Genomic DNA, 26,671 nt, shown 5'->3' on the forward strand with positions numbered 1-26,671 from the left:
AAATTACCACGAGGCTACACAAATAAGGCTGACATATAGCTGATAATATGACAGTTTTACAAAGTCAAAACGCCTGTGACCGTCGGAACCTATCAGAACCGTTGGCCTTTCCTACGTTACATTTTATGAGAGTGCTGATAACTTTACCTGCAAGTGTTTAAATTTGGCGTATAATAATTATTTTCTCTGTATTATAAAATAGTTACGAGATATATTCACGTACAGCTTAAGTGTCTCATACAATTATTTTATTTTTTTACAAGTTCCTGTACAGTCCATCTGACGTAAGGCCGTCGTCTGCTGGTGACGCTGTGTCTCTTTGTTGGCTTAGCAGCGGCGACGTTTTGTTGTTATTTTCGCTGCAGCTGAAAAACAGCCTCGGATAATTTTGGTTTTCGTATTGTTCCGCAATCAACATTTCACACACTGTAGACTTGGGTGTGCTTGTCACAAGTTGATAACCACCCTAGGAATGGACTCAGACGAGGGGTATAACTATGAATACGACGACGAAGAGGAGGAATGTAGCGAGGATAGCGCCGAAGAGGAGCCCGAGGACGACACCCTGGAGCTCGGAGAGGTGGAGTTGGTCGATCCCGTGGTGGCCGGTGGGGAGCGAGATGAATGCGGCGAGACTGGTGGAGGTGGCCACGGTCCCGGTGAGGAGGAGGAGGAGGACTACCGCTTCGAGGTTTTGACTGCCGAGCAGATCCTCCAGCATATGGTGGAGTGTATCAGGGAGGTCAACGAGGTCATCCAGGTAGGTATTCTGGTATGTCGGCGTCAGGAAAGACCGGGGTCCAGGCTTGGGCGAAGCATAAACAGGCCATCGACGTTAGCTTAGCCGTTAGCCTGGTAAGGAGTAGTTTACTTGCTGGAACTTGGCAGTTTCACAACAGTGATACGATTTACACAATACTGAAATTAGTTATTTCTTAATGTAGCTACCTCTCTTTTGTGTAAGTAGCGTTTAAAGTGAAGACATGGACAACGTTAAATGTGGACATTTAAGTAACAATTTCCATACGAAGTTTGTGCCAGGAAGTAGTCTAATCCCTATTGAGAAGTTGTCAGCAACGTTTGCTAAGCTAATGTTAGCTTGCTAACTAGCCAACTGTAATCGTTTACCTAGCACCTTACTGGAAAAGCATATAATGCTTGAATTAGGTAGCTAGCTAACTGCCAACACACAGGAAACGACAAGTGGAGAGCGGTAATCAAGCAATTTAAAGTGAACGTTGCAAAATATATAAAATAACGTGGCCGTTGACGTTATTTTAATGTTGGACGAAAGGCTTGGTCATCGAGTTGGTTAGCAAGTTACAAGCTAGGTTATTTACGTCAACAAGCTATTTCATCATGACTTTCAAAAAAGTTTTGGATGGATTGCACGAACGGCATAATCTAGCTACGGCTGAACTAGCTATATTTTAAATTAAATGTAAGGGAAACTTGGTGAAGCCCTTTGGCTTAGCTACCGTTATCTTGGGCCTCCATTTCCTTTTAGTTAGCTACACTTGAGTAACGTTACAAATGGAAAATGGTCTTAATAGACCTGTCACTGTTACGTTTTGGAGAAATAGTTTTGCATTGTTTACAAGAAAGTATTCTGGGTGTCATTATTTCGCTATAAACGAGCCCCAACCCTATAATGGGTAAGGTATCAGTACTGTGGATAAAGTACAGCAGCATGTCAGAAATCGTTCTTCTAAAAATAGAATTAAGATCTACCTACTTAATTTTTTTGTTTTTGCAGCACCAACAACTAACTTTTTAAGGTATATAACAGCATCTGTTTTTTAATTAAAGGTTTTAATGTGGAGTATGTGACAGTAGTTCACATGTCAAGAGTGACAGGTTTTAAAGTTGGCTGGTGGATATATTGCTTCCCTAAAGACTTTGTTGACTCTCAAAGATTCCGCTGCAATCTTTAGAAAGACATAACGGGCCAAACCTCCATGAAGATTGTACATGGATATACTGAGTAGTATTTCTAATAATTCCCACCAAAATTATATCAGTGAGGGAAGACCAAATATTAGGAACACCCTTCAGTAATACAGTTCAACAGCACCACAAACTACAGCCTCTAAAATTAGTATCGCATTGAATCAACACCTCTCTCTTTAACACTATTGTAACCTTCATGACGGAAGGATTTATTGCAGTGGACTGAATTAGTTTTAGCTAGGTGTACGTAATGAACTGGCAACGGAGTATATTTTTGTTATACTTTCTCTTGTCATACGTTATTGATACATTGCTACCAAATGGTGTATTGAGCTTTTATAGCAGATTATTCAGGAACTGTTATGCTTTGTGGCCATTTAGCCTTTCACCTGTCTATCACTGTTTGACATTTGTGTGATAGCATGTGTACATGTGGCTGTATGCATCTATCATAATTGTTTGTACAACATATAGCACTACATAATACTTTAAATAAGTAGTATATGATTGATAACTGCTGTTTGAGAAAGGATTTAACCATTTTTAGAGAAACGTTTTCCTCTTTAATTACACAAATGCTATGTTATCTTAACATAATAGATTATGGAAGTGAACAGTGCGAGCATCCAGTGTATTTACCAGAAGACTCCCACACCCAATAGACAACGAGAGATTCATCTTGGAGGGGGTAGATAATAGGGCTGCACGATATGACCTAACATTAATTGCACATTCTACCTCAGTAACGATAAATTAACAATAATTTATCACGTTGTTCTGAATCATCTTTTTATGAAGCCAAAATGTTTCCAGACGACGGACACTGCAGGGTTTTTTTTTTGGGCACAAGTTGTCTTTAAAGTTACAAGTGGCTGGTGGATTATTGTCACAGTTGTCTCTGACTCTGTGTTTGCGTTATCCTCCATTATGGTTTCCATGTGGCTGTCTGGTCCGGGCAAAGTCACGTGACTACACATGCCGTAGAATGTTTTTAAGGAGAAAGTAGGCCTATCAACAGGAATAAATGATCAAAATTAGTGTCATGGGGAAAAATACGTCTAACAGCTTCAGAATTTCGATGTCGATACATTTTCAGCCCAGCTCTAGTAGATACTAGCTTAAAGTGCCCATATTATGCTCATTTCAAGTTCATAATTGTATTTTGAGGTTGTACCAGAATAGGTTTACATGGTTTAATTTTCAAAAAACACCATATTTTTGTTGTACTGCACATTGCTGCAGATCCTCTTTTCACCCTGTGTGTTCAGGTCTGTTTTAGCTACAGAGAGGCATCGCACTTCTATCCCATCTTTGTTGGGAGTCGCACATGCGCAGTAGCTAGGTTAGGATCACATCAGCTAGCTGTTTGTTTCTACAGCTTCAGTTAGTACATGGCAGGATTAGTCGGGAGACTTCTTCTATACGAGAGCGCACTTACAACTTGGCGTGGAATACCTGCAGAACAGGGACATGTAAGTAGTTCTTTTGTAGATTATGGTAAACTAGTGTCTGTAGCAGTGGTTTTGCCATTGAGAACGAGCTAGCATGCTAGCATGCTACAGTTAACCACCTCATCTGGGCTACTGACGTAGAAAGCTCTGCAGATTTTGAAAAGCTCACCTGGAGACTGAAGGCAGAAGACCTTCAGAAACCCGTATCTTACTCAAAACAGCATGGATGTTTTTTTTTCCCAAGTTTGTATGCAGGTGTTTTTGTTTTTCTTCATAATATGGGCACTTTAATAAACTTGTGATTGTTCTGTAAAGTACAAAGTAGAGACAATATAGTGTGAGTCGGGAAGCAATGACGCACCGCTTAAGAGACGCACCCGGTGTGGTATGGCGTGTTGCGGAGGACAGAAACGAACCGAACGCAGCACAGACTTTCCCAGTGAAAAATAGGGGTTAGGCTATTATCACTGAACACATCGTTGAACACCGTAATTGTAATAGTATTGTGTTAAATTACCCTGTGAATCCGACCCTTAATTACATCAGGATGTAGTGAAATAAGCATTATGTGTATGAACAGGTACATTGAGACAATTCCCTTATCTAATCTTGCAATTGCTGAGAACAATCCCCAGTGCTTTGCCTAAACAGTTGAACCATGGCACTGTAACACAAAGTACTCTACTGTTGCACCATCATTACAATTAAAAAATGGGATGTGAAGTGCTTATTGCCATGCAGTATACAAACTACACTTCTTTGAAGTTGACATCTGTAATCCTACAGGTATTCTGGGTAGACCCCTGAATGTCTGTAACCATAGTGACATTTAGTACTACGTCAGTGTGGTGACAGTAGCTAGAAAAGGTGATTTATATCACAATTTCCTGTTCATACAGCAAAAGGTGTAAATACGTTTGTTAGATATGATAATCCAATGGCAACTTTTGTTGCTTTTGTTACTTTAGTTTGTTAGCAGTGCGTATTGCAGAGGGGAGTAGGTTTTTGTGTTGGGGCATCTGTGTTCAAATTAGGCACGATATTGGACAAAAAACTGACATTGCAATATTGTTTTTCATGCCATATGAAAAAAGACTAATTTTTACAAGGTGACATAAATGGCTCTATTTGGAAATAATAAATAATTCTTGACTACTGGGGTGATTTTGTAGTAGAGTGCATCTACATAGAAAATAAAAAAGGAACTTTTCTTATGTGAGCCATTCTTTGTTGAACTTTAGTGCTTTACAAACACCAAAGCAAGTGACTACTCTTCTGAAGTGATTTTGGAGAGGGAAATTAGATGGTTAAATACACTGGTTGACTGACATGACACCATTGTATTCATATAATACTATTAATCCAGGCTAAAGTGAATGATTGTAATAATGCATGCATGTTGCTTCCTCCAAATTTCAGGTTGTGGTCGAGTAGCGGGGCCTGCTTGTTTGTTAGATAAGTTGATCAACATTGATTGTGATTGGTGGTTTGCTGTGCATGCAGACCTGCATGTCGCACACTAGCAACAAACTGTGTATCCAAGAACTCTTAAATCAGTGTAAATTACGTTTTATCAGACACAGACTGCTGTTGTAGATTAGTGTTACATTTCCAGCGTCGCAGCTCCGAACCGTAACGTTAGTTGGGACAGAAGCCTTGTTTCTTAAGACTAACTATATTAGCTTTAGCCTGGCTGGTAGCAGCTTTCTGAGGTGAAAAATGGCCGGGAGACGTTGTGATAACGTTGCATTAATCAGGTGGTTTATTTCGTCTTCGCAGCGAACATAAAATACTGACTACTGTAGCTTCACTACCCATGGAAAAGTATGTGCATCACTGTGTCAGCAGCAGCTGTCGCGGTACTTTTCTACACACGGAGAGCCTCACTTCCCATAACAATAAACCCTGTCGGACTAACGTTACGTCACATACGCACGCTGCCCACATGGCTACCTGTCTTAAAGGGGAAGGGTCGGCAGTAACAATTATGTAAAATGAGAACGGTGAAAGTTTACTTTTCAATCAAGCAGCAAAAAAGTTTTAGCAGCAACATCGCAACGTCCTGCGATGCGACTATCGCGCACATCGCGATGTAGACGATGAAACAAAATATTGTGCAGCCCTAGTTCCAATCACAATGTTGGTTTACAATAACTTCCGGGTAAAAAATCCCTGCGTCCTGTGTATACACTTTAACAGCAATGAGCAAACATGGGTGAGAAATGACTGAATATACTCATCTAAATTGTCTAAAATGCATGTTTGATGCTTTAATGTCAACACTCTCACTAACATTAGGTTGGAGAGCTAATTTACTTGTTATGCCACAGACTAAAGAAAATCACACCACCCAAACAAGTCCGACTGGTGGCGGCGATGAGATGTGCGGTTCGTAACGTTAGATTTGATTCAGTGACTGATCACAGTACAGAAAATAAGCACAGCAGAAACGTCAGATAGGTCTGCCCTCTGCATTTATCTATATATCCTTAAACGTTGCAGTTAAGGTTTAAAATGACTATAGAATTTTTGTCTGTTATTCAAAGGAATTTCACTCGTTTAGTGTAGTCTTTAGTCTGTTGGCTACAAAAACAATGAAGGATTTCCCTGACTGATAGTATGAGTTGTTTCTGTAAAGGCCCTGACACACCAACCCGATTATTGGCCGTCGGACAGCCTGGCAAGGTCAGTGACTCAAGTCTGTTCGGTGTGTTCCGTGCCGTCGTCAGTCGGAGGAGCCGTTGGCCTTCATTTGGGCCGATTTGACATGTTGAATCGGAAGGTGGGCAGTCGGACTCAATAGCCAATCTGATTGGTGGAGCGCTAACCCGGAAATGACAAGCGGGATGAGCCTGAACCGAAAATCTTTTAAACTGACCTTTGTCGATCTGAAATGAAGACAGATGCAGCAACTGCATGGCCTGTCAGAAACACATTTCGGTGAACTATCTTCATAAAATATGAGATTGTATTCCGAACGAGCAGCCATTATGCTCGGTTGTAAAATCTGGGTGCAGCAAGACCCACGTGACGCTTTCGTCCAATCAGCTGCCAGTTTAAATTTTTTGGGCGCCAGTACAGATTAGCGCCACCGGCTGTTACTGAGAGGTATTACGTCTTGCGCACACACAGAACGTACGCTCAAGTCGGCGTCGCTTCGGTGTGTTCCGAGGCACTTTTTTGACCAACTCGGGGAGGCAGTCAGTCTGACTGCCTTTTCTGCCGACGGGTTGGTGTGTCAGAGCCTTAACACTAAAGAAACGTGTGTGATGGGGTGGGGTCTGCACGGTGCAGACTAAGACTGGCTTTCAAATTTAACATAAACTCCAGTAGTTTTTCCCTCCGGATTCATTCCTGTTTTATCTCTGTACAGTAAGAAAGTGGAATTATATAGTTTAGTTTATAATGTTTAAATGTTAAACGTTTTGCTCCCGATGAAACATCTTCAACTTGTACAGACGTCACCAATGACTTAGCATGCCTCCTCTAAATTCTGCTTTGAACAGTTTAACTTAACTGCGGTGTAGGGCTGCACAATTAATCAAATTTTAATCACGATCACGATTTTGGCTTCCCACGATCAAATTTGCGTGATCGAGCGATATTTAAAATGCATCATTCCCTTCATAGAACAGTTTTTGCAAAGCCAATCTAGCGCTCCATAAACCACTGTCTGATCACATGTCTCCATGAGCCAATCAGAGCTGTTCCCTGCCTGCACCGCGCAGCTTAGTTTCTAGATGTAGACAGTCACAGAGGACAGAGTAACGTGAGGAAAATTCCACAACAGGTAGCAGTCGGTCATCATAAGCCGGTCACAATGTTTACCAGTTTACCAGTAAACGCAACATTTTGTCCCGGCTGTGTTGTTTTTCAGACATCAGCAGTGACCAGTGCTAGTTTGTGTCTTTTAGCTCATAGCTTTAGCAGCAGACTGTTGGACGTCCCGCTGTTGGAATCCTACAGTGAAATACAGACACACTAGGGATGCAAATTATCGATTAATTCATTAATCATTAGTTGACTGACTTTATCGATCGATTAACGATTAACTGATACGCGGCTTTTTTCCTGAGAATGTAAATTTCTGACGGTATCAATAGTGTCTTTAACATAAAAAGCAAAATATTGCTTATATACTGAATACAAATACATGTTATATTGCTCAGTTGATGTTTTATTGTACCAGTTGGGATACGGTACAGATAATGGCATTTATGTAGTTTAACAAAATAAATTATGCACAGCCTGGTTGAGTTTGTCAGCTAAATTATCAGCTGTAGGTCTCTCTAACGTGAGAAGCACTGCTGACTTTACCTACCAGTCGTTTCCAATGTAGTGGCAAGTGATTGTTATGTAGCTCTCTGTAGTCAGTGCCGTCCAACAATCCATCGTCAGAGCCACATTAGCCGCGGCTAACTGTGTTTTTAGCTCAGCCTTCTTGTTTTTGTAGCGTGCTTCCAAGTGGGTAGTAATGGTCGCTCGAGAAGGGATATTATATCCTGGCTCCATGTAGTGTAATAACTCCCGAAATCCCTCACCGTCAGTGGTGCTAATTGGCATCATATCTTTTTCGATCATGCCGCAAATCCTCTGAGTAATGCCCTCCGCTTTCCTGTGGTCACAGACTCGCCTTCCCACCACAGCAGCGATTGTAGGTTGTGAAGGCGACAGACTTCCTCCCTGCAACATGGCTGCATGCAAGTTATGAAGGTGGTATCTTAGCGAACTCGTAGAGCTGCTGAACTTAAACGTAGTAACCGCAAGAGTTTACATTGGGCGTTTTGTCATCATTAATTAATTTGAAAAGCTCCCCACACTCTCCGCTCGTTTGGACCGCCTCAAGTTTGTGTCGGGTCTCTCGCCGCCCGCGAGAATCTCGTGTTACTTTCAATTAGGCCTACGTCCTGTGGAAAACTGTCTTAGATTGCAATGTTCAGTTAGCCGACAATTAATTTAATTTAATCGAGTAAATTCTTAACGACAATTAATCGATAGTCGATTAACTGTTTACACCCCTAAGACACACTACACTGTTTAGCAGTCAGCATTTTAGCCGTGTTTAATCCAGTTACTACTGTGGCTAACGGTAGGCTAACGTTACCTGCTGTGTAACGTGTTATTAGTGTTTACTAGCGTGACATTCAGCGATGTTTATGTTGCCTCTAACGTGGGTTTCGGAGCATCAGGGCGTAACGCAGACATGTAAGTGGCAGTGTAATGAGCCACAGAAATCCGCGTAGCTATTTCGTCCGGTAGATACCAGGCACCACATGCGCCGTTAACGTGAACAGAAAATTGCGTTGCCTGTATCTTTCACGGCAAACATGCATGTGTGGAAAGTAGGGGTGGTACGGTTCATGAAAAAACACCCGAACCGCTCGGTTCGCTAGTCTCGGTTCGGAGCGTGTGTGTACCGCACGGTTCGTCAGTACACTGTTAATGTGCACTAACCTCTTACTGCCGTAGTGTCCACTTTCGACACCTATGTTAAAACAGTTACTGGAAATGACGAGCGGGATGGGCGTGACAAACGCAACCCATGGCAGCTGATTGGACGATTGCGTCACATGGGACTGGCTGGTCCCAAATTTCAAAACAAACTGTCATGGCGGCTCGTTCAGAATACGATCTCATATTGTACTAAAATAGTTCACCGAAACGTGTTTCTGAAAACATTTTAAGCGAGAAATAGGCCATGCAGTTGCTGAATCTGTCTTCATTTCAGATCGACAAAGGTCAGTTTAAAAGATTTCGTTAGATTTTGCGAGAAACCGAGCCGACCGCTCCTCAAGTGGAGTGGGGTGCCGCTGCAGGTCACGTCACCTGCAGAAATGTCAAGTGGGAGAGAGGCTGCCCAGAGTTGGAGGATGCGCCAGCGTCGTTTATAGTCTGGTGTGTGGGAACATTTGGGATTTCACGTTACCTATGATGATATAAAACAATATATAGAACTGCCACTGTGTGCACGTTTTGTGCAACATGCATTCAATATGCTAATTTTAGCTATATGCTGGAGTATATTCTGGAGTGTTAAAGATTAAAAGAAAAAATAAGAACCGTACAGAACCGAAAACCATGACCCTAAAACCGTGATACGAACCGAACCGTGGGTTTTGTGAACCGTACCACCCCTAGTGGAAAGCGGTCGCACAACAGCTGAAATGGCATACTCCTTCACAGTATCCTTCAGTAAAGGAGGAATGTAGCACAATATGGATGTATTAGTAGGAATGTAGCACAATATGGATGTAAAAGCAGTTATAATTAAAGCTGCGAGCAGCGATGGACGGGCCCTCGCGCCTCGGCGCAGTCAGGGTCACCGGCGGACTCCGCTCCTTGCGACCGTGCATTTGCGCGGCACTCGGACGCCGCAAATCGTCAACAATGAAAAGGAAACCCCCCGAGTCCGAACGACTTCACACGATACTACTAAAACAGATAACACAGTTCATATGCTTAGCTGTGAAAAGGGGCGTGGCTAAAGCATAGGGGGCGGGTCAAACCATAACCAATGAAGAAGGAAGTCTTTGCTGAGTTCAATGACACCTCACACGAGACTCTACCTTAAACGGTTCAAATGTTATGAAAGGGGGGCGTGGCCTGAGTAAGTGGGCGTTGTCATATTATAGGGGGCGGCTCAGTATCACATGTAGACCACACATTCTAAGTTTCATGTAAATCGGATGATGTTTGTCATATAAGGCGCATTTCCTGTGGCCAGGGGGGGGTGCTATGACCCAAAGTCAATTTTGGCCTGTAGGTGTCCTCAGGCCTGGACCCTTGTCCATCGTGAGAAATTTCGGGCGAATACGAACGCGTTACACTCAAATTACAACAACTTCTTTGTTCATCGCTAAACACTCAAAATGCGCCGACAGCGCCACACCGTCTGACGAAAAGTTTTTCTTTTAATAACTTTTCATCGTTAAGGTGTTGGGATGGTACAGACCAAGTTTGAAGACCATTGGATGAAATCTGTAGGAGGAGTTCGTTAAAGTATAGCACCTTGACTTTTAGGCCTACTTCCTGTTGCCACCAGGGGGCGCTATGACTTTAAGTAAATATCGGCCTTTATTTGTCCTCAGGGTTGGACTCTTATGAATCCTGAAAAGTTTCGAGGTAATCGGACAACGTACACTCGACTTACACCCACTTCCTGTTTCGGCAGCGAAACGCACAAAATGGCTGCCCCGCCACGGCCACGCCCTATGAGTTTTTCTTTTAACAACTTTTCACCTTTAACATCTTAAGATGGCACAGACCGAGTTTGAAGTTGCTGCATGAACTTCCTCCGGGACATTTTACAGCTGGTGCGCTCCTTGGAGAGGATGTGCGTAATGAGTCCAGCCAGTTGTAGCATATATAAAGTTATATGAACACGTAGACAGCTACCGGCCATCTATGCTACGTATAGGCCTACGGCGCCTTTCACAGAGCGAGCGCCTGGTGCTTTTCTTCTGATTCAGAACAGAGTCCATCCACGCCTGCGTTACCGACTCTGGCTTTGCCTTCGGCCCATCAGTGATGCCCACTAGAGTCCAGATCGGGCCGAATTTTTCTGCCCGGCCCGCGCCCGACAGAGCCGTGACTGAACCCGGCCCGAACCCGACAGGCATTAAGAAATTTGTGTCCAAGCCCGACACAGTTAAAATCTCATTTTTTTCCTCTCATACTAATGACACATGTAGGCTACGTTTGTTTGTGTGGAAAGCCTTTTTTTTATTAAGCAACTGTAGGAAGGCATTCGGAAATGTCAACAGATGAGCGCATCAGCGCACGGGACAACAAGCGCACGTTAATAAGCTGTTAAAATGTTCAATGGGTTAACCTCTCCTGATTGCTTCGTTTCCGACCGTGATCAGAAAACCAGCGGAGACTCATTACCTCCAGGGCCCACGTTATAAAATGAATAGCCACTAACTCTGCTCCGGTTGCATCTACAACACATCTGCTTCCTCTTTCTCTATCTCTCTTCTGCCTACTTACCACCTTAATGCCCACACTTGTTACTCAAGACCGCTAGTTACGTTTCTCTGACAGAAACTATGATTATTACTAAGCAACCAAGATGCATCTTCAACCACGCAAAAGAACAAAACTGCGAAAATGGCCAAAATAGGTCAAAGTGATTGTATTTTCTTTGCCTTATGTGTAATGTATATAACCTAAAAACAATTTTAAATGAAAATACAGACTCTTTTAGGAAAAGTCAGGTACCAGCAGGATTGTATTTTTTTATTTAGCAAAGTTATTACACATATAAATTTCAAAACAGTCAAAATGACCGTCCAGGTCACTGGGGTACCATCTAGCAGCATGTATGCTACTCAGCATTAATGGGCCACCTCTTTCTGAATTCCCCTATAACGAGCATTGGAGTTATTTTTCCAAAAGCCAAGAAAAATAAAATGCACACAGCAAGGCTGCCAACTTTGCCACTGAGGCAAATATACAATTAGTTTCATACTATAGCCTACTTTGGGTTTTGGTTTCCCTATGAAGAATATATTGTAAAATTTATTTTGTAGACCTACAGTTCCTCAAAAATACAGTTCAATCAAAACGAAATGAAAATATGGCTCATTGTGTGTGAACAGAGGTGAATAAATATATGTGTTTGTGTTGCAGCGAAGAGTCAGTTCCGTTTAATACGTAAAACATTTGGCGGCGGGGGGGTTCCGACAGATCTGCCCCCACTGCTTAAAAAAAACCTAGAGGAAACACTGCTGCTCACATACGTATACCTCTTTCACACCACTGACCATGGTTGGGCCAGGGTTGTTTGATCAGTGTTCAACTCTTCTTTTGGGTATATCCCTGGTCATGATTTTGTAATTTTCCTTGCGGGATTAATAAAGTATAAATTATTATGACAATTCAGAGATCACCTGGGTCACAACCCGGGAGCAATGCATAACAATTACTTTAAGTGCTAGAAATGGGCGGGGCTTTACACGTCATATTCAGTTACCAGCTAGTCTCGAATTGCCAGACCTACCTCCACAGCGCTTCGGAGGAGGGTCTGGCTAGTCCACATAGCATTCTGGGATGGGAGAAAAATGTGCTCTGGTTAATTGGCATTTCTTTAAACCAATCACAATCGTCTTGGGTGGCGCTAAGCCCCGGACTAAATGAAGGTGCCTCTGCAAAATAGCCTCGGAGGGAACTTGTTTTGGTGGAACGTGTGATCATTAAAAAGTTGTTTTAGTCGTGCAACAGGAAACTCAGATTGGACAGATAGTTTAGCTTGCTGTCTCGATTCACCCTGCAGAGATCTGCGCAGCAGTTAACCATAGTCCTCATAAATCCACCGGAGTTTAAAATGCCAACACAAAGAAGGCGGAAGGTGTGGGACATCTGGCCTAAAAAGCAGGGACATCTGGTGGAATTTCCGGCGGCACCTGAACAATCCCACAAGTGGGATGTCGTTGATATAGACTAGTGAACAGCTAAGTTGTCACATACCCCAGTCCATCTGTATACCACAAGAACTAATGTTTTGTAGCTACTTGACTTTGTCATTGTACATTAGGGAGAGAGAAATGAAGCTTATTTTGTGTTTTGTTTCGCAGTGATTACGTTCTAAAGCACCATTAAACACTTGATTATGTACAGACTGATTTCTCCTCCTGCATATTGCAGCAGCTGGAAAAGGAAGAATGTTACTCTAGTTAAAATGTTTGACTATTTTAAGACGAGAACATTTCTCTGTTTGATTTCATTAAAAGTAAAACTCTGTTACCGCTCTGCTGGGGCAGACTAGTGAACACCTGGGCACTCATTGTAAGTGGACTGTTCAAAAATGAATTGACCTGCTCTGCTGTTATTGAAGCTGCCTGTAAAAATCTTAGTTTTATACAGTCTACAGTGAAAACCCAGCATAAACCACAGTGAGACTAAATTTATGTTATATTTTCAAAGTGTGCGGTGACCATAGGCGGGGATCGGTGACGACTGCCCCACTGTCATTTCCAACCAATAACATAATTTGTTCCGCCCTGACTGGTAGTGACCTAAGTCGCGCAATTCACATTGAAATCGACCCTTGTCATACCCTGACCTAACCTATCTGGTGACCTGGGTCGCGAAGCAGAATGGATTGGGGAGGGTTAACTCATTCAAACACACAGTCGACCTGGGTATAACCCTGGTTGAGCCATCGGTGTGAAAGGGTTAATACTCGCACACTGCGTTTAAGTCAAAATTTTAGGGTAGAATGCAGTATCTAGAGCACAAAACTGATGGGAGCAACATATGACCGATATCTCTGCATGTTACTACATGGACTTATAGTCTTGTAGAAGTTATGCCAAGGTGCACTAAAGCTATTCTGGTGGCTCAGGATAGATTAGCCTTGTATGTTAAATGGCAGGGCCCAACAACTACAAGCTCTATGTATAGCATAGTCTCTCATTGCAAGACCTATCTCCATAGCGCTGTGAGTGCTCCTTCCTTTGGGGACAACATTTGAAATTGGGAAAAATTTGAAGTTGGAAAAAAGGTAATACATTGCAATATATCGCAGAATATTGCAATATGTTTAAAATCGCAATAATATCGTATTGTGACATAGGTATCGTGATGATATCGTATCATGAGGCCTCTGGTGATTCCCACCCCTACTAGAAATAGGATTGCTGTGAAATTTATGCGATGGAACTTTTCCATTCAATGTATTTTTTGGACAGGTGTCTATTTGGCTTTGTTGGCCTTTCATTCAGAATTGCCAGAGCTTAACCAATTAGGCAGACAGTACACTCTAAAGAAAACATATTTATATGTTTGTACCAGTAAAATGCACCACATTTGGTTTCAATCACTGCAAGCTGGCGTGTTCACTTTCCTCTGATACACCATCACCTGTCCAGTCACAGGCAAGGTGCACTAAGATGTTTTCGAATATCTAGTGTTCTGGTTTACTGCATCATAAACTGTTGCCATTTTGCCTGTGAAAAGTCTACAGACACAGCAAAAATCTAAAACTTGTATTTCATTTGGAATTAATTGCTGGCCATAGTTGCCTTAAGTAACTACTGTGAACAGAAAAATGTAAACTCCTCTTCAGTGTCATGCAATCCAGTAAAAGAGCCCTGTGGTGAATACTACCTTTATGTTACTTCTATGGCTGTAGTTTGTAGTGGTGGTAGTGTCTTTTCATGTCAAATGTACCCTCTTTTTGTGTTAGTGAATATTGGCAGTAGTTAAATGTAAACTTCAGGCTTATTTCTGACCAACCAATCATTTCTCATTCCTCTAGAATCCTGCAACAATAACACGCATCCTCCTCAGTCACTTCAACTGGGATAAAGAAAAGCTTATGGAAAGGTAAGAATCTCTGAAGTACATTCTTTGTAACCTTTAACTTGCCAGCCAAAAAGTATGTTAGCTTAGAAGTTCCTGGGAGAGCTCATTTCTTAATGCTTTTTTAAACGCTGCTTTCTTTCTTTTTTTGTCTCAATTTATACAGGTATTTTGATGGTAACCTGGACAAGCTTTTCTCGGAGTGTCATGTCATTAACCCCAGTAAGAAGCCTCGGATCCGTCCTCCAATCAACACTAGATCATCGGCACAGGACATGCCATGTCAGATTTGCTATCTGAACTTCCCCAACACTGTGAGTCCCACAATGACACCAGGATTGTGATGCAATAGCCGAATGTGTGTTCAGGTTTAAGTTGTGGTGTTACGATAGGGATTTTTTGTGTGAAAGTTGTTTCTTTGCTTTATACTGCATTGGAGATTTAAGAGACATTTTAACTTGTTTAATACAAAATTACCCCTAATTGAGACCTTGTCACAGACTGACATTTTAATCCTTTTCCTAATTGTTTTTTCAGACCCTGTTAACTGCCTTGGCTAACACATTAGCAAAAGAAAAGGAGGATGGCTAACTTGACATCACAAAATGTGATCACATTATGTGTTATAAAGTACTATGATTAATATTTTCTCATACCTTCTACAACCACAGATATAAATCTGTGAATGTATCTCAGTGCCATTAATTCAACTCACAGTATTCACTATTGTTTGAATTCTTTATCAGTACAGCAATCTAATTTTACTTTGCATGCTAAAAGTGATAAATGCTAAAATCCAAAGGTTGCATGAGTTAAAGGTAGGATATTAGCTGAGACTTTGCATCCTGTAATTAGACTTCTCCATACCAGCTGGTGGCATGGCCAGTTGTGGTTATGATATTGGAAATTGTTCCAATTTTAAGTTTAGTACAAAGAGCCGAGGGATAAACTATTAAATAAAAAAAAAAAAATTAAAAAAAAATTTTTTAAAAAAAAAAAAAATTTTTTTTTTTTTTTTTTACCAAATATTGCAAATGCTGTTCCATTTCAGCAGTAAATGGAAAATAAGTGTCCCAAAAATGGCAGAATGTGTATCCCTTATTGACCTAGCTCCTCTCTACCAAGGGCCACTCACTGCTACAAATTTCACTTGGTTATTTCAAAATTCAAATCGAGGGGTTGATTTATGTGGATGTTTCCTAATCACGCATGGTTACATACAATCCTGTACTGTATGTACAGACTGATGGAGAAAGTGTAATTGTTTGATGGACATTCTGCTGGCAAGCCCCGTTTCCATTAATACCTACATGCTGATGTCGTGATGCCAGAACATACATTAACATTGTAGTAGACAAGGTTGATCTATTCATGACCATCACGTGTCGAATGGCACCGTTACGCTAAACAACATAACAACGAAGTGCTTTCTGTGGTCGTGGAAGAATCATCCAGGAACCTTAAACATTTGGATTTATGTTATACCCCATCAGACATCACCGGAGTGGACATAGCAGTTGTAGAAAGTTGTATATACCCAGCAACTTGCAGTTGCAGGGAGTACCAATGTTCTTCTTACCTTAAAATCTGAATGCTGCTGGTCTTTTTTTCAGTCAAGATCACAGAAATGTGACAGCTCTTTAATATGGGCCAAAGGTGGTCCAAGTCAGTACTAAACAGTTTTCTGTTTGTCTGGTCATTGAACATATTACAGTTGGTGCAATCAGTACAGTTTTTGCCACTCCAACCTTATGAAAGGTTTGATTTAATCTAATGTACAACAGAATGCATTTTTTAGTTTCTTTTTTTTTTGAAAACACTGTCCTTAAACAAACCAATTAAGGATGGATTTGAGCATACGTGTTGTTGATGTATTTTGGAAAGGCTAATGATATAGCTAAATATTTTTTTTATTTTCATATTAATGTATAACGATTTAACGATTCTCACTTCCAACACACAGCACAATGACATTACACAGCTGATTGCAGATATGGCTGTTGGACGGTTTTATAACATTTAAACACATTGAATGGAATTATTATTTTGTTTACATTTATCAAAAGAAATAACTTGCATGTCAAGGTGAAAACAAATCTTCATAAATTAATCTAAATTAAATTTCCATATTGGAGTATATTATCTCAACAAAGGATACATGTATATTATCAAGGCCAGGTGGTTTAGTGTTTCAGATAGGATATTAAGTTGTTGTTGTTGTTGTTCTCCCAAAACCAGAAGTAAAAATGCATAATCCAGACTGTTTTAATCTAGAATATATGTATGTTGGAGTTTGTAGCAAACAAAATTATTTATTGGTTATTTTAACCAGTTTGTTAAAACCAAATTGTTTTGTCAAAATATGGAATCCTTTCAATGGCCTCACTCTAAAGGCTTAGACTTGCCTGGTTACCAGAAGTACATATGCTAATAATCATGTTATGTCTTTTGTGTCTTATTTACGAGATCTTTCTCTCTTGCAGTATTTTACAGGCCTGGAGTGTGGACACAAATTCTGCATGCAGTGCTGGGGAGATTACCTGACCACCAAAATCATAGAAGAAGGAATGGGACAGGTACCCACCAAGATTCTTTCTTAGGGTACGAGTCACTGATCACTGTTAGTCTTTTAATAATTGCCTGACTAATGATTTGCCTTCTGTGTTGTTTTCTCAGACCATTTCTTGTCCTGCTCATAGTTGTGACATTTTGGTTGATGACAACACAGTCATGTGAGTATCTTGTTTGTTTGTTTTGATGTTTCGTTGTATACTGGTCAGCAGTCACCCATTCTGGTGACGTAAAGAGTAGGAAACAAAAATGATTCCTCTTGGGGTTTTTTTGTCCCAATTTTTGTGATATGAACAGTGTACAGAGACAGACACAGTTCACTAGCAAACTACTTGAGAAGGATAATTGTAACATCTGCAATGCTAAAATAAATTAAATTTAGCAATTGTTACCATAAAGTCTTGAAACTTTCTGAAAAGCCAGAAAACATAATAAAGCCTGTACACTATAGTATTTGGTCAAACAGTTACAATCAATTAGTCAAGAACCCCCACATAATTACTAAACCAATCAAACGGAAATACATATAATTTCTCTAAAATCAGATATTATTTCTTTTATTTATATATTTTTACACATTTGTATAGTGCATTTAACAGAAATAGAAACTGTAAATTGGAAGAAGTTTTTCACCTGACATTCTGCCTTCTACAAGAGTTTTTGGTGCAGGGCTCTCTAATATACTTAACTACTTTAAAATGTTGATGTTCTGCCTGTAGTGCTTTGAAATATACCTCTATATTGAAAGCATGGACACTAATCTCTTCTACCAGCTCTTAAGCTGACAGTAATTGTCTTAACCTACATTCTGATCTGACCAGCGAGCAAGAGACTTGACAGTGTTTTCACTGACCAGTTTAGGGTCAATATTTAGTTTCACATTTTGCACGTCTTAGTTAGAAGCCTGCACTTTTTCAAGTTTTGTAATTAGGAAATGTGTTGTTTGTGAATAGTTAATGCCAGCAGACAAATTTATATTCTCACTGTTATGACAATTTATATTTTACTTCATTGATCTACTCAGGAAAATGTGAATGCATTGTTACTTGGGAGTTATGCACTGAATATGAAGAAAGGAAACTTTTACCAAAGTCATCCATTTTATGTAATGAAGGCTAATAAATGATTTGACCTCTCCTATAGGCGCCTCATAACAGATTCAAAAGTGAAGTTGAAGTACCAGCATTTAATTACGAATAGTTTTGTAGAGGTAAGCTTTGAGATTTTTTTCTCCTTAACAGTATGTTGAAATGAAATATAAAGCCTTGATTTATGATGTTGCGCGGTTATTCTGTATGCACTATTTGTAAAAGCAAGGACCTTATACTTGAGCGTCCATGAAACTATGAGTTGATCTTCTACCTCTCATTACACCTTTAAGTGCAATCGACTGTTAAAGTGGTGCCCTGCACCGGACTGCCATCATGTTGTCAAAGTCCAGTACCCAGATGCCAAGCCAGTGAGATGCAAGTGTGGCCGTCAGTTCTGGTAAGATAGTTTGTTGTTGTGTATTAGACTATTGTGAACTGGCAGCTACAGTACTTGCTTGTTGACTTTGTAAGTTTAATGGCAATTATTAACGTTTTGTGAATTTGACTTATGTGCCTTATGTTGGTGCAGCTTCAACTGTGGAGAGAATTGGCATGATCCTGTCAAGTGTAAGGTAAGCCAATCGCGAATATTTATACCTTACAGAAATGTTAACCTGTTCCTCCAGCATCTTGAGTGAAATACTATTAAGAGTAGCATTCGTTGTGTGATGATTTCTCACTCTTTAAATTCTTTTGTAGTGGTTGAGAAAATGGATTAAGAAATGTGATGATGATAGTGAAACTTCAAACTGGATTGCAGCAAATACTAAGGTATGGAATTAAAGTGGTTGGTTAGTTTTACCCTCTTGTCTGGTTCATGCTGGTAGGTAATTAATATGATGAGCACAAAGAAATTTAAATTGTGGAAATACTGGTCATACTAAACAATAAGAGGTTGAAAACAGAGACTGTACAGTCACCTGGGAACGTCTACCTAAATTTAATCACATATTTGTATGCTGACAATATTTGATAAGTCCACACCTAGGGGTGGGACGAGACACCCAGCTCACGAGACGAGATATGAGATTGGCTTCACGAGATCGAGACAAGATTTTAACGCTATTTTACAGAAAACTTCAATGAAGAAATAAGACTGGAAAAATAGTCTTTCATTCAATCAAAAGTCACAAAATGAAAAACGAGCACTGAAAGGTTTTGCCACAAACTCAAATGACTGGCGTCTCTCCTGTATAACTAACAGTTACACCGTTACTTATTCCATATGTACGGTGGAGAGATAAGTCTCTTCACTCAGAGAACCAAGGTTACAACATAACTAAGCGTTTTCTGGCAGTAGTTGAGACCGTCGAGACCAATTGTTTTGTACTTGAATTTGTCATTGTACAGTAGACAGAGAAATAAAGCTTATTTTACTATTGTTTCACATTGATTAAGTTCTAAAGCACAAATTAATTACCATCAAACACTCAACAGATGATTTTTGTGAAGACAATGTTCTTTTCTCCTCCACTAAACAAGGACGTAGGCTACTCTAGTATTGATTTATGACCATATAGGACGAACGGAGAACGTTTCTCTTTGTTTAATATAGAGATGTAACAATTCAAAATTTTACTTTACAATTAATTGTGATTAACAATATAATTGTCTCATTCAGTCAAATTTAAAAACATCTATTTACTTTTTTAACAAATTAAAGTTTTGAATGAATTCCAGGACACATCTTTTGGTTATATCACTGTTATATTAACCAGATAATGTAATAACACAGGTACACAGCCTATGAAGGAAACAACGCCTCTTTATTATCATAAAACATTTTTTGTAGATGTTTCCCCTCTTGTCATTTTTGTTGCTATGAACATGTATAAGTGCCAACAACTAGCATAGCTTTAGCTCAATAGTCCAACCAATAGTTACTTATATAATTACAATTTGGCATATATAAACAAAATCAACAATTACCCTCAAAAGTCATACCCTTTAGGACCTTAGCTAATGTTTGCAATTAATTGCGGTTAAACAAAGAACCTGCAATTAAGTAAAGAATTTGACAATTAGACAATTATGTAATCATTGTTACAGGCCTAGTTTAATATCGTTGAAAGTAAAGTTTTCGGATTCAACTTTGGAGAACGGGCGGGGGATTTTCTTTGCTAATTTCAAGGCTGCTGCTCTGCACTTGTGTACTGATATCGCAAGACACTTTTCACCTTGACGAGAACTCTCGTCACGTGAGGGACGAGATCTCGTCACACCTCTAGTGCACACCTTAAGAGTCTAACAAGTGTTAGCCCAATCAAAACAGCTAATTTTTTTGAAAGACATGTTCCTAGTCCCAACCCTTCAGGCCTTTTATTATTGTTTCAGACACAACTCTAGACTTATGAGAGCTACCTACCCAAACAAATTGCTTCTTTAGTTTAAACATCTACAGACTTTTAAGTATGTTTTTTATGTTTCTTATTTGCTTGAATTCCTCTTAACATTTGCTTTTTGTAAAACACTTGGCCTTGTGCAGAGACTTACAAAAATCACTCTCTTCTCATGACAGGAGTGTCCAAAATGCCATGTGACCATTGAGAAAGATGGTGGCTGCAATCACATGGTTTGTCGAAACCAGAACTGCAAAGCTGAGTTCTGTTGGGTCTGCCTGGGTCCATGGGAACCCCATGGCTCAGCCTGGTAAGAGCTTATGGTTTACATAGTAAATGACAATGGTGTTACTTCTAGTGCCATGTTAGAGTATACTTCAAATAGGTCTTTTTGAGTAGTGTCGTTTCATTTCAATTAAAAACTTAAGCCTTTTTTAAATATGTGGAAGTCTAATATATCAATTCAAATAAGATATTGTCAAAAAGTGATGTGTGTTATGGTATTCTGGAAAACATTGTTGAGGGTTCTGATCTGGCATTGACTATTCAGGTACAACTGCAATCGCTACAATGAAGATGATGCGAAGGCAGCCAGAGATGCTCAGGAGGTAATTAATTACACTCACTGACATTGATATTTAGATATCTTTGCATGCTGTTTTATTTTGTCGGATATACCAATAATAATAATGGCATTGTTATTATTATTATTATTATTATTATAATAATAATAATAATAATAATAATAATAATAATAATTTGTCCACTTTTGGTGAAGACGCTACAGAAGCCCTAAAAGACAAGGTGAAAAAAAGCATAGTTTTTACGGGCATCCCTTCGGCCAGTTTAAGTCTTACGTACGACTTAAAGGAACACGGCGACTTATTTTAGATAAGTTAGATAAGTCCATACATACCCTTCTCATCTCCGTGCGTGTCATAACTCTGTCTGACGCATCCACCGCTAGCCTAGTTTAGCCCAGATCCTGGAAGTAACCGGCTCCATCTAGCCTACTGCTCCCAATAAGTGACAAAATAACGCTAACATTTTCCTATTTACATGTTGTGATTTGTGTAGTCACAGCTTGTACATATAACAAGGTCACATGAGACATAGCTATCTTCTAGCCGTATAAAAACTGGGAACTATATTCTCAGAAGGCGAAGCACTGCTACTTGGGCGGAGTGATTAGTGCAACACCTAAAAAGCACCATTGTTACTCTCTGCTCCTCACCACGGGGCTTCTCAGGTGCTGCGAGCCAATCACTCCGCCCAAGTAGCAGTTTGGCGGAGTTGCAGTGCTTCGCCTTCTAAGAATATAGTTCCCAGTTTGTATACGGTTAGAAGATAGCTGTGTCTCATGTGACCTTGTTATTTTGTATCCTATGTAGGAGATACTATTCATGGCCATAACCTAACATACCTGCAAACTAGTCGCTTTTCGGCGAAAATCGCCGTTTTTAATGGGAAAATGTAATCCACATGAATCGCTAATACGGCACCAGTGCCTTAACGACCGTTATCTACCAGACCAAATAGCAACGCGGATTTCGGTGCCTTATTTAGATGGCACTTAAATGCCTGCGCTTCTCTCTGGTGCTCTGAAAACAGACATTATGATGTGTCACCTTTTTCAGCTCTTCTGAGTTTCCAGGTATGACCTAAGTTGAAGTCGTACGTAGGACTTAAACTTAGGTTTTGGCCAACGATGTCCGAACAACTTTTTTTTCACCTTGCCTTTCAGGGCTTCCGTACGATGCCCTTTTTTATTGTGCAACATTCAGCCATATTTGCCATAGGTGTAACTGGCATTTGTAATCACAATGAGGCAGCAGCAAGTATAGTTTCTATCCCACTTTTGTAATTTTATAAGAATGTAATATACTCCAAGTAATCAAACAAGTGACAGTTCCTCATGCAACCCTGCTGTACACTATTACGAAGTCAATCCAAAAACAGTGGAGTGGAAACAATAGAGAATACTGCTGCGTCAGCCTGATAATGAATGTCCATCACATCTCAAACACGTTAGATTGCTGCATCCTGAAGAATGGCGTCTAACCAGAAATTCCTGCAGAATACAATTTAGACATTAATTATATGTTGCAATGCTAATGATCAAGTGGAGCATGCTTGAGTTAAAGCCAGTTCCATGCTTTTTTGGCAGCGCTCCAGGGCAGCCTTGCAGAGGTACCTGTTCTACTGCAACCGCTACATGAACCACATGCAGAGCCTGCGCTTTGAGCACAAGCTCTATGCTCAGGTCAAGCAGAAGATGGAGGAGATGCAGCAGCACAACATGTCCTGGATTGAGGTGCAGTTTTTGAAGAAGGCTGTGGATGTGCTGTGCCAGTGCCGCTCCACACTCATGTTCACTTACGTCTTTGCCTTCTACCTCAAGAAGAACAACCAGTCCATTATTTTTGAGGTATGATAAAAGGGAAATTGTTGGCATAACTGTGATCAGATGGTGCATGACATAAATAACTTAAGCTATTTTAATATTCATATTATATTTACAAATACCATTTGCAAAACAGTTTGGAGTGTAAAGTGTTGATCTTGACAGTAATCACCGCCATTAAATGAGGAATGAATCATTCTAATGGAATTGTGGTTCGTAACTGTTGGTGTTAGAATCATTGGTTGAAATTTGTCCCTAATAAGTTTTAGCCAGTCATTCATTCATAACTGATTAGAATACCTTGCTAGCGGACAAACAGAAATCCCCCGAAATTCTGGCCATTTTTCCATTCATAGTTCTTCTCTCTGTACCGGTCCACTGACATAGGCCCAAGACCGAATTATTCACTCAATTGTAAACCCGCAATTTGCTCTCTGTGCACCGCTAGGTATGGCGCAGAGCAAAGCGCAGCACAGGTATTCGTCATCGAGGGTGGCAAGGAAGCTATTTCCGGTTGCTAGGTAACGACAGCGGTCAGCGGCAACTAGGTCAAAGTTGAAATAATTTGAACTTTGAGCGCAGTGCAAAGTGTAGGAAATCAATGGAACAGCCTGCGCAAAGCAGTTTTGCCGCCTATCATGTGTAGGCAGCTTTAGGAGAAGTGAATAGGAGGACATAAGCTTCCTGTAGTCTGAGCTGGGCCTTATGCAGGATGCTTTAACGTGTAGGGGACATTATCATCGATAACTGACATTTCTGTCCAAATAATATTGTTTATCCATTTTTTTTGTTAATCAGAACAACCAAGCAGACCTGGAAAATGCCACTGAGGTTCTGTCTGGCTACCTAGAGCGGGATATCTCCCAGGATTCCTTGCAGGACATCAAGCAGAAAGTACAAGATAAGTACAGGTCAGTAAAGGAAGAATCATAATCACTGCCTGGTACTGTTAACGTTTGTGTGTTTGTGGATGTTAACAAATGTTTTGTTACTCTACAGATACTGTGAGAGCAGGCGAAGAGTGCTCCTACAGCACGTGCATGAAGGCTATGAGAAGGACCTGTGGGAGTACATTGAGGATTGAGGACACGTCCCAATGCAACGGACTCTTGAGTATCTGACAAACTAGAGCACTGATGCAATTTAACAGGGCAGCACGGGCCTTCTAACGCCTCTCCTTTGGCAAACCAACCACTTTTTCATCATTTTTCCTGGATTTGTTTAACAAAATCTTCAAAGTAAATTATATTTAAATAAAAGGTAGAGTAATAAAAAGAAAGTGTACTACAGTATTGTTAGCAACAGAGTGGAGTCTTGAGAAAGCAGAAAATCCACCTTAAACAAATACATCCTTTTGGCTTGTATTGTAACACCTCCCCTGAACTATCTTATTTTCCTTTTTGTTTTTTTGCTTGTGAATCTTTTCTGTTTTGATTTTGACTTTTATTTTCCCATTAGTGTGAAAATGTTTTCAACACAGCTTTAATTGTCCTGGCCATGTCTGCAATATGTGGTGAGATCCTTGTCTGAGTGGCTGAATGTTGATAGGTTGATTGCGAAGGGGCAAAGACATTTCAGGGGGGAAAAGAAGAAAAAAAAACATCAAAAGAACAAAATAGCAGGTCTGTATTTTTCAATTTGTAAATAGTCCATATGCATGGAAGAGAGTGGCACGTGTTTGCATAATTTTGAAATATTTATTCTTTACCAATATTGAGTAAGGTGTTCTTTGCCATGTACGTTGAGTCTGTCTACTCCCTCCATAGTGTGTGGGAGCTTGGATGTCTTTGGCAATAAGACATTCGTCCTATCATCCTCAGTCTCTCTGGAGCAGTGCACAAGTTACACCTTATCAGTAACTCTAAATGGGGACCGATAGAAAGAATTTCTCTTAGTTGCCAAGTAATCAGATAAAGGACTAAAGTGCACGGCTGAGTTAGAAACCAAGAGCAGAAAAGGTTTAACAGTTCAAAGGTAAGGTAGAACGCATCAGCCCTGTGTCCCTCTATTCTAATCTCTTTCCGTACCCTCTTAGTTGTTTTTAGAGTTGTTTAACATTTAAGAACATTACTAATTATTTGCAAGAGCCAAACTGAGTGACATTCACTCTTCTTTGTTTCTTTCTTTCCCGACGTGGCTTGAGGTAGCCCTCTTGAAGCTCAGCTTGCACCTTGGGGATTGAATGAGGGTAATAGAATGTACTGACAGCACAGCTTTGTCGTGCTGCTAATTGGACTGGATCACTGTCAAACGGGGTCAGGCATTTGCATCACTCTTGCAGGGAATACTGGCATGGGCCCGATAGTGGCCGTGCCTCCTTGAAGAGCTCTCTTGCCTTGCAGTGAGACTGAACATAGCTTTAAACCAGGCTACACAGATGGATTTGCGTGATCCTTAGGCAGATGAGAAATATAGGGCAAAAGGTTGTAGGACTGTTTTATAATGCCGTTATGCTTTTGCATTAAAGACTATTTTTCGCACATGGGTTGAGGATTCAACATTGAAATGTCAGTGCCCCTCCAGGTTTTGCATCGTTCTATGTGGTGGTTGCTCTGGTTGTCAGGCTCTCTGCTTGTAAATGCTCGTTCATGTCTCTGCAATATGACAGTCTTAACAAGTTTGACTGGAGGGGACATGAATATACAGGCACTGATGCAAGTCAGAAGATGACACCAAAGTGTCAGCTTTCATTAAAATACATCCTTTAACCCAGTTTCAGATATTTGGGGAGTTCTCTCCCAAATGCTTCTTATGTGTTCAAACTTATTATTTTATCCTAGCAAATTATAAACTGTATTGTTTATTTGAATAAATGTCATGAGAAATCTCATTTTTGGGAGTATTGTGTGAGTCATTAGAGTAGGTTTGGTCACAATCATTAATTACCCAAACATCCATGATGCATTTCTGCGCTATGTATTGTGCGATGTAGTGTCTGACAGACCTTGGCAGAGCTGTGTCTTCAAGAATTGCTTGGAATATATTTGGTAACTTTCTTTTTAATAATTTTGATTTTAAGCAAAAATGTTAGCTTGTTTTGCACCACTTTTACTTGCAGATTGTATGATAAAGATCAGGTGGTTGTTTGTATGTCACTTTTGAATAATTGTCTCTTAAGTCACAAACCAATGATGACACAAGTTGAATGGATAGTAACAAAAGATGGGCTATTTTCTCTAAGCTGTCTTGCAGTAACACATCAGTTATAGCTGTGCTCATTAGGCTAATCTCTCCAGGGCTCACTCTGTTTTCATTGTGTCTGCTAGTAGTTCATGAACATTTCGACATAACGTTTGAAGTAACTGAAGCAGCTACTTATTTTAAATTGAGACATCCAAAAAACTTTTAATACTTTTCTACATATCTTTTCTTTATGCTATCAAAGGTGTTTTATTTCCTATTAGTGTAAAAATGTGGGAAAAATTAGTTGTCTGTTTTGGAGAAAATATTAAAGTGCAAAATGTTGCAAACATCGTTCTGGCATGGGTGGTTGTTTGATAATGGACACAATGTTTTTGTTGTAGCAGCAGCCATTTTCATTCAAAAAGTATTTTGCCACAT

At 40.1% G+C, this 26,671-nt stretch overlaps 1 protein-coding gene across 1 annotated transcript; it reads left to right on the top strand.

Moving 5' to 3' along the window:
- The first annotated feature begins 283 nt into the window (after positions 1 to 283).
- arih1 (ariadne ubiquitin-conjugating enzyme E2 binding protein homolog 1 (Drosophila)) lies at positions 284 to 26,584 on the top strand. The gene is made up of 14 exons (XM_039808175.1): positions 284 to 760; positions 14,662 to 14,729; positions 14,872 to 15,019; positions 17,189 to 17,281; positions 17,382 to 17,437; positions 18,420 to 18,486; positions 18,658 to 18,764; positions 18,897 to 18,939; positions 19,067 to 19,138; positions 20,886 to 21,016; positions 21,257 to 21,314; positions 22,874 to 23,134; positions 23,909 to 24,021; positions 24,110 to 26,584. The coding sequence occupies exons 1-14, from the start codon at positions 473 to 475 to the stop codon at positions 24,192 to 24,194; spliced, it is 1,590 nt and encodes a 529-aa protein (XP_039664109.1). The 5' UTR covers positions 284 to 472; the 3' UTR covers positions 24,195 to 26,584.
- The last annotated feature ends 87 nt before the right edge of the window (positions 26,585 to 26,671 follow it).

The sequence above is a fragment of the Perca fluviatilis genome, chromosome 8 (genome assembly GCF_010015445.1).
Source record: "Perca fluviatilis chromosome 8, GENO_Pfluv_1.0, whole genome shotgun sequence".
Lineage (NCBI taxonomy): Eukaryota > Metazoa > Chordata > Actinopteri > Perciformes > Percidae > Perca > Perca fluviatilis.

What these genes read in the sequence shown, in the direction of transcription:
- arih1 (XM_039808175.1), top strand. Translation starts at nt 473, where the DNA reads ATGGACTCAGACGAGGGGTATAACTATGAATACGACGACGAAGAGGAG. An exon ending in AGGTCAACGAGGTCATCCAG is followed by an intron (nt 761 to 14,661) that starts GTAGGTATTCTG and finishes TCATTCCTCTAG; the next exon opens with AATCCTGCAACAATAACACG. An exon ending in CAGCCAGAGATGCTCAGGAG is followed by an intron (nt 21,315 to 22,873) that starts GTAATTAATTAC and finishes CTTTTTTGGCAG; the next exon opens with CGCTCCAGGGCAGCCTTGCA.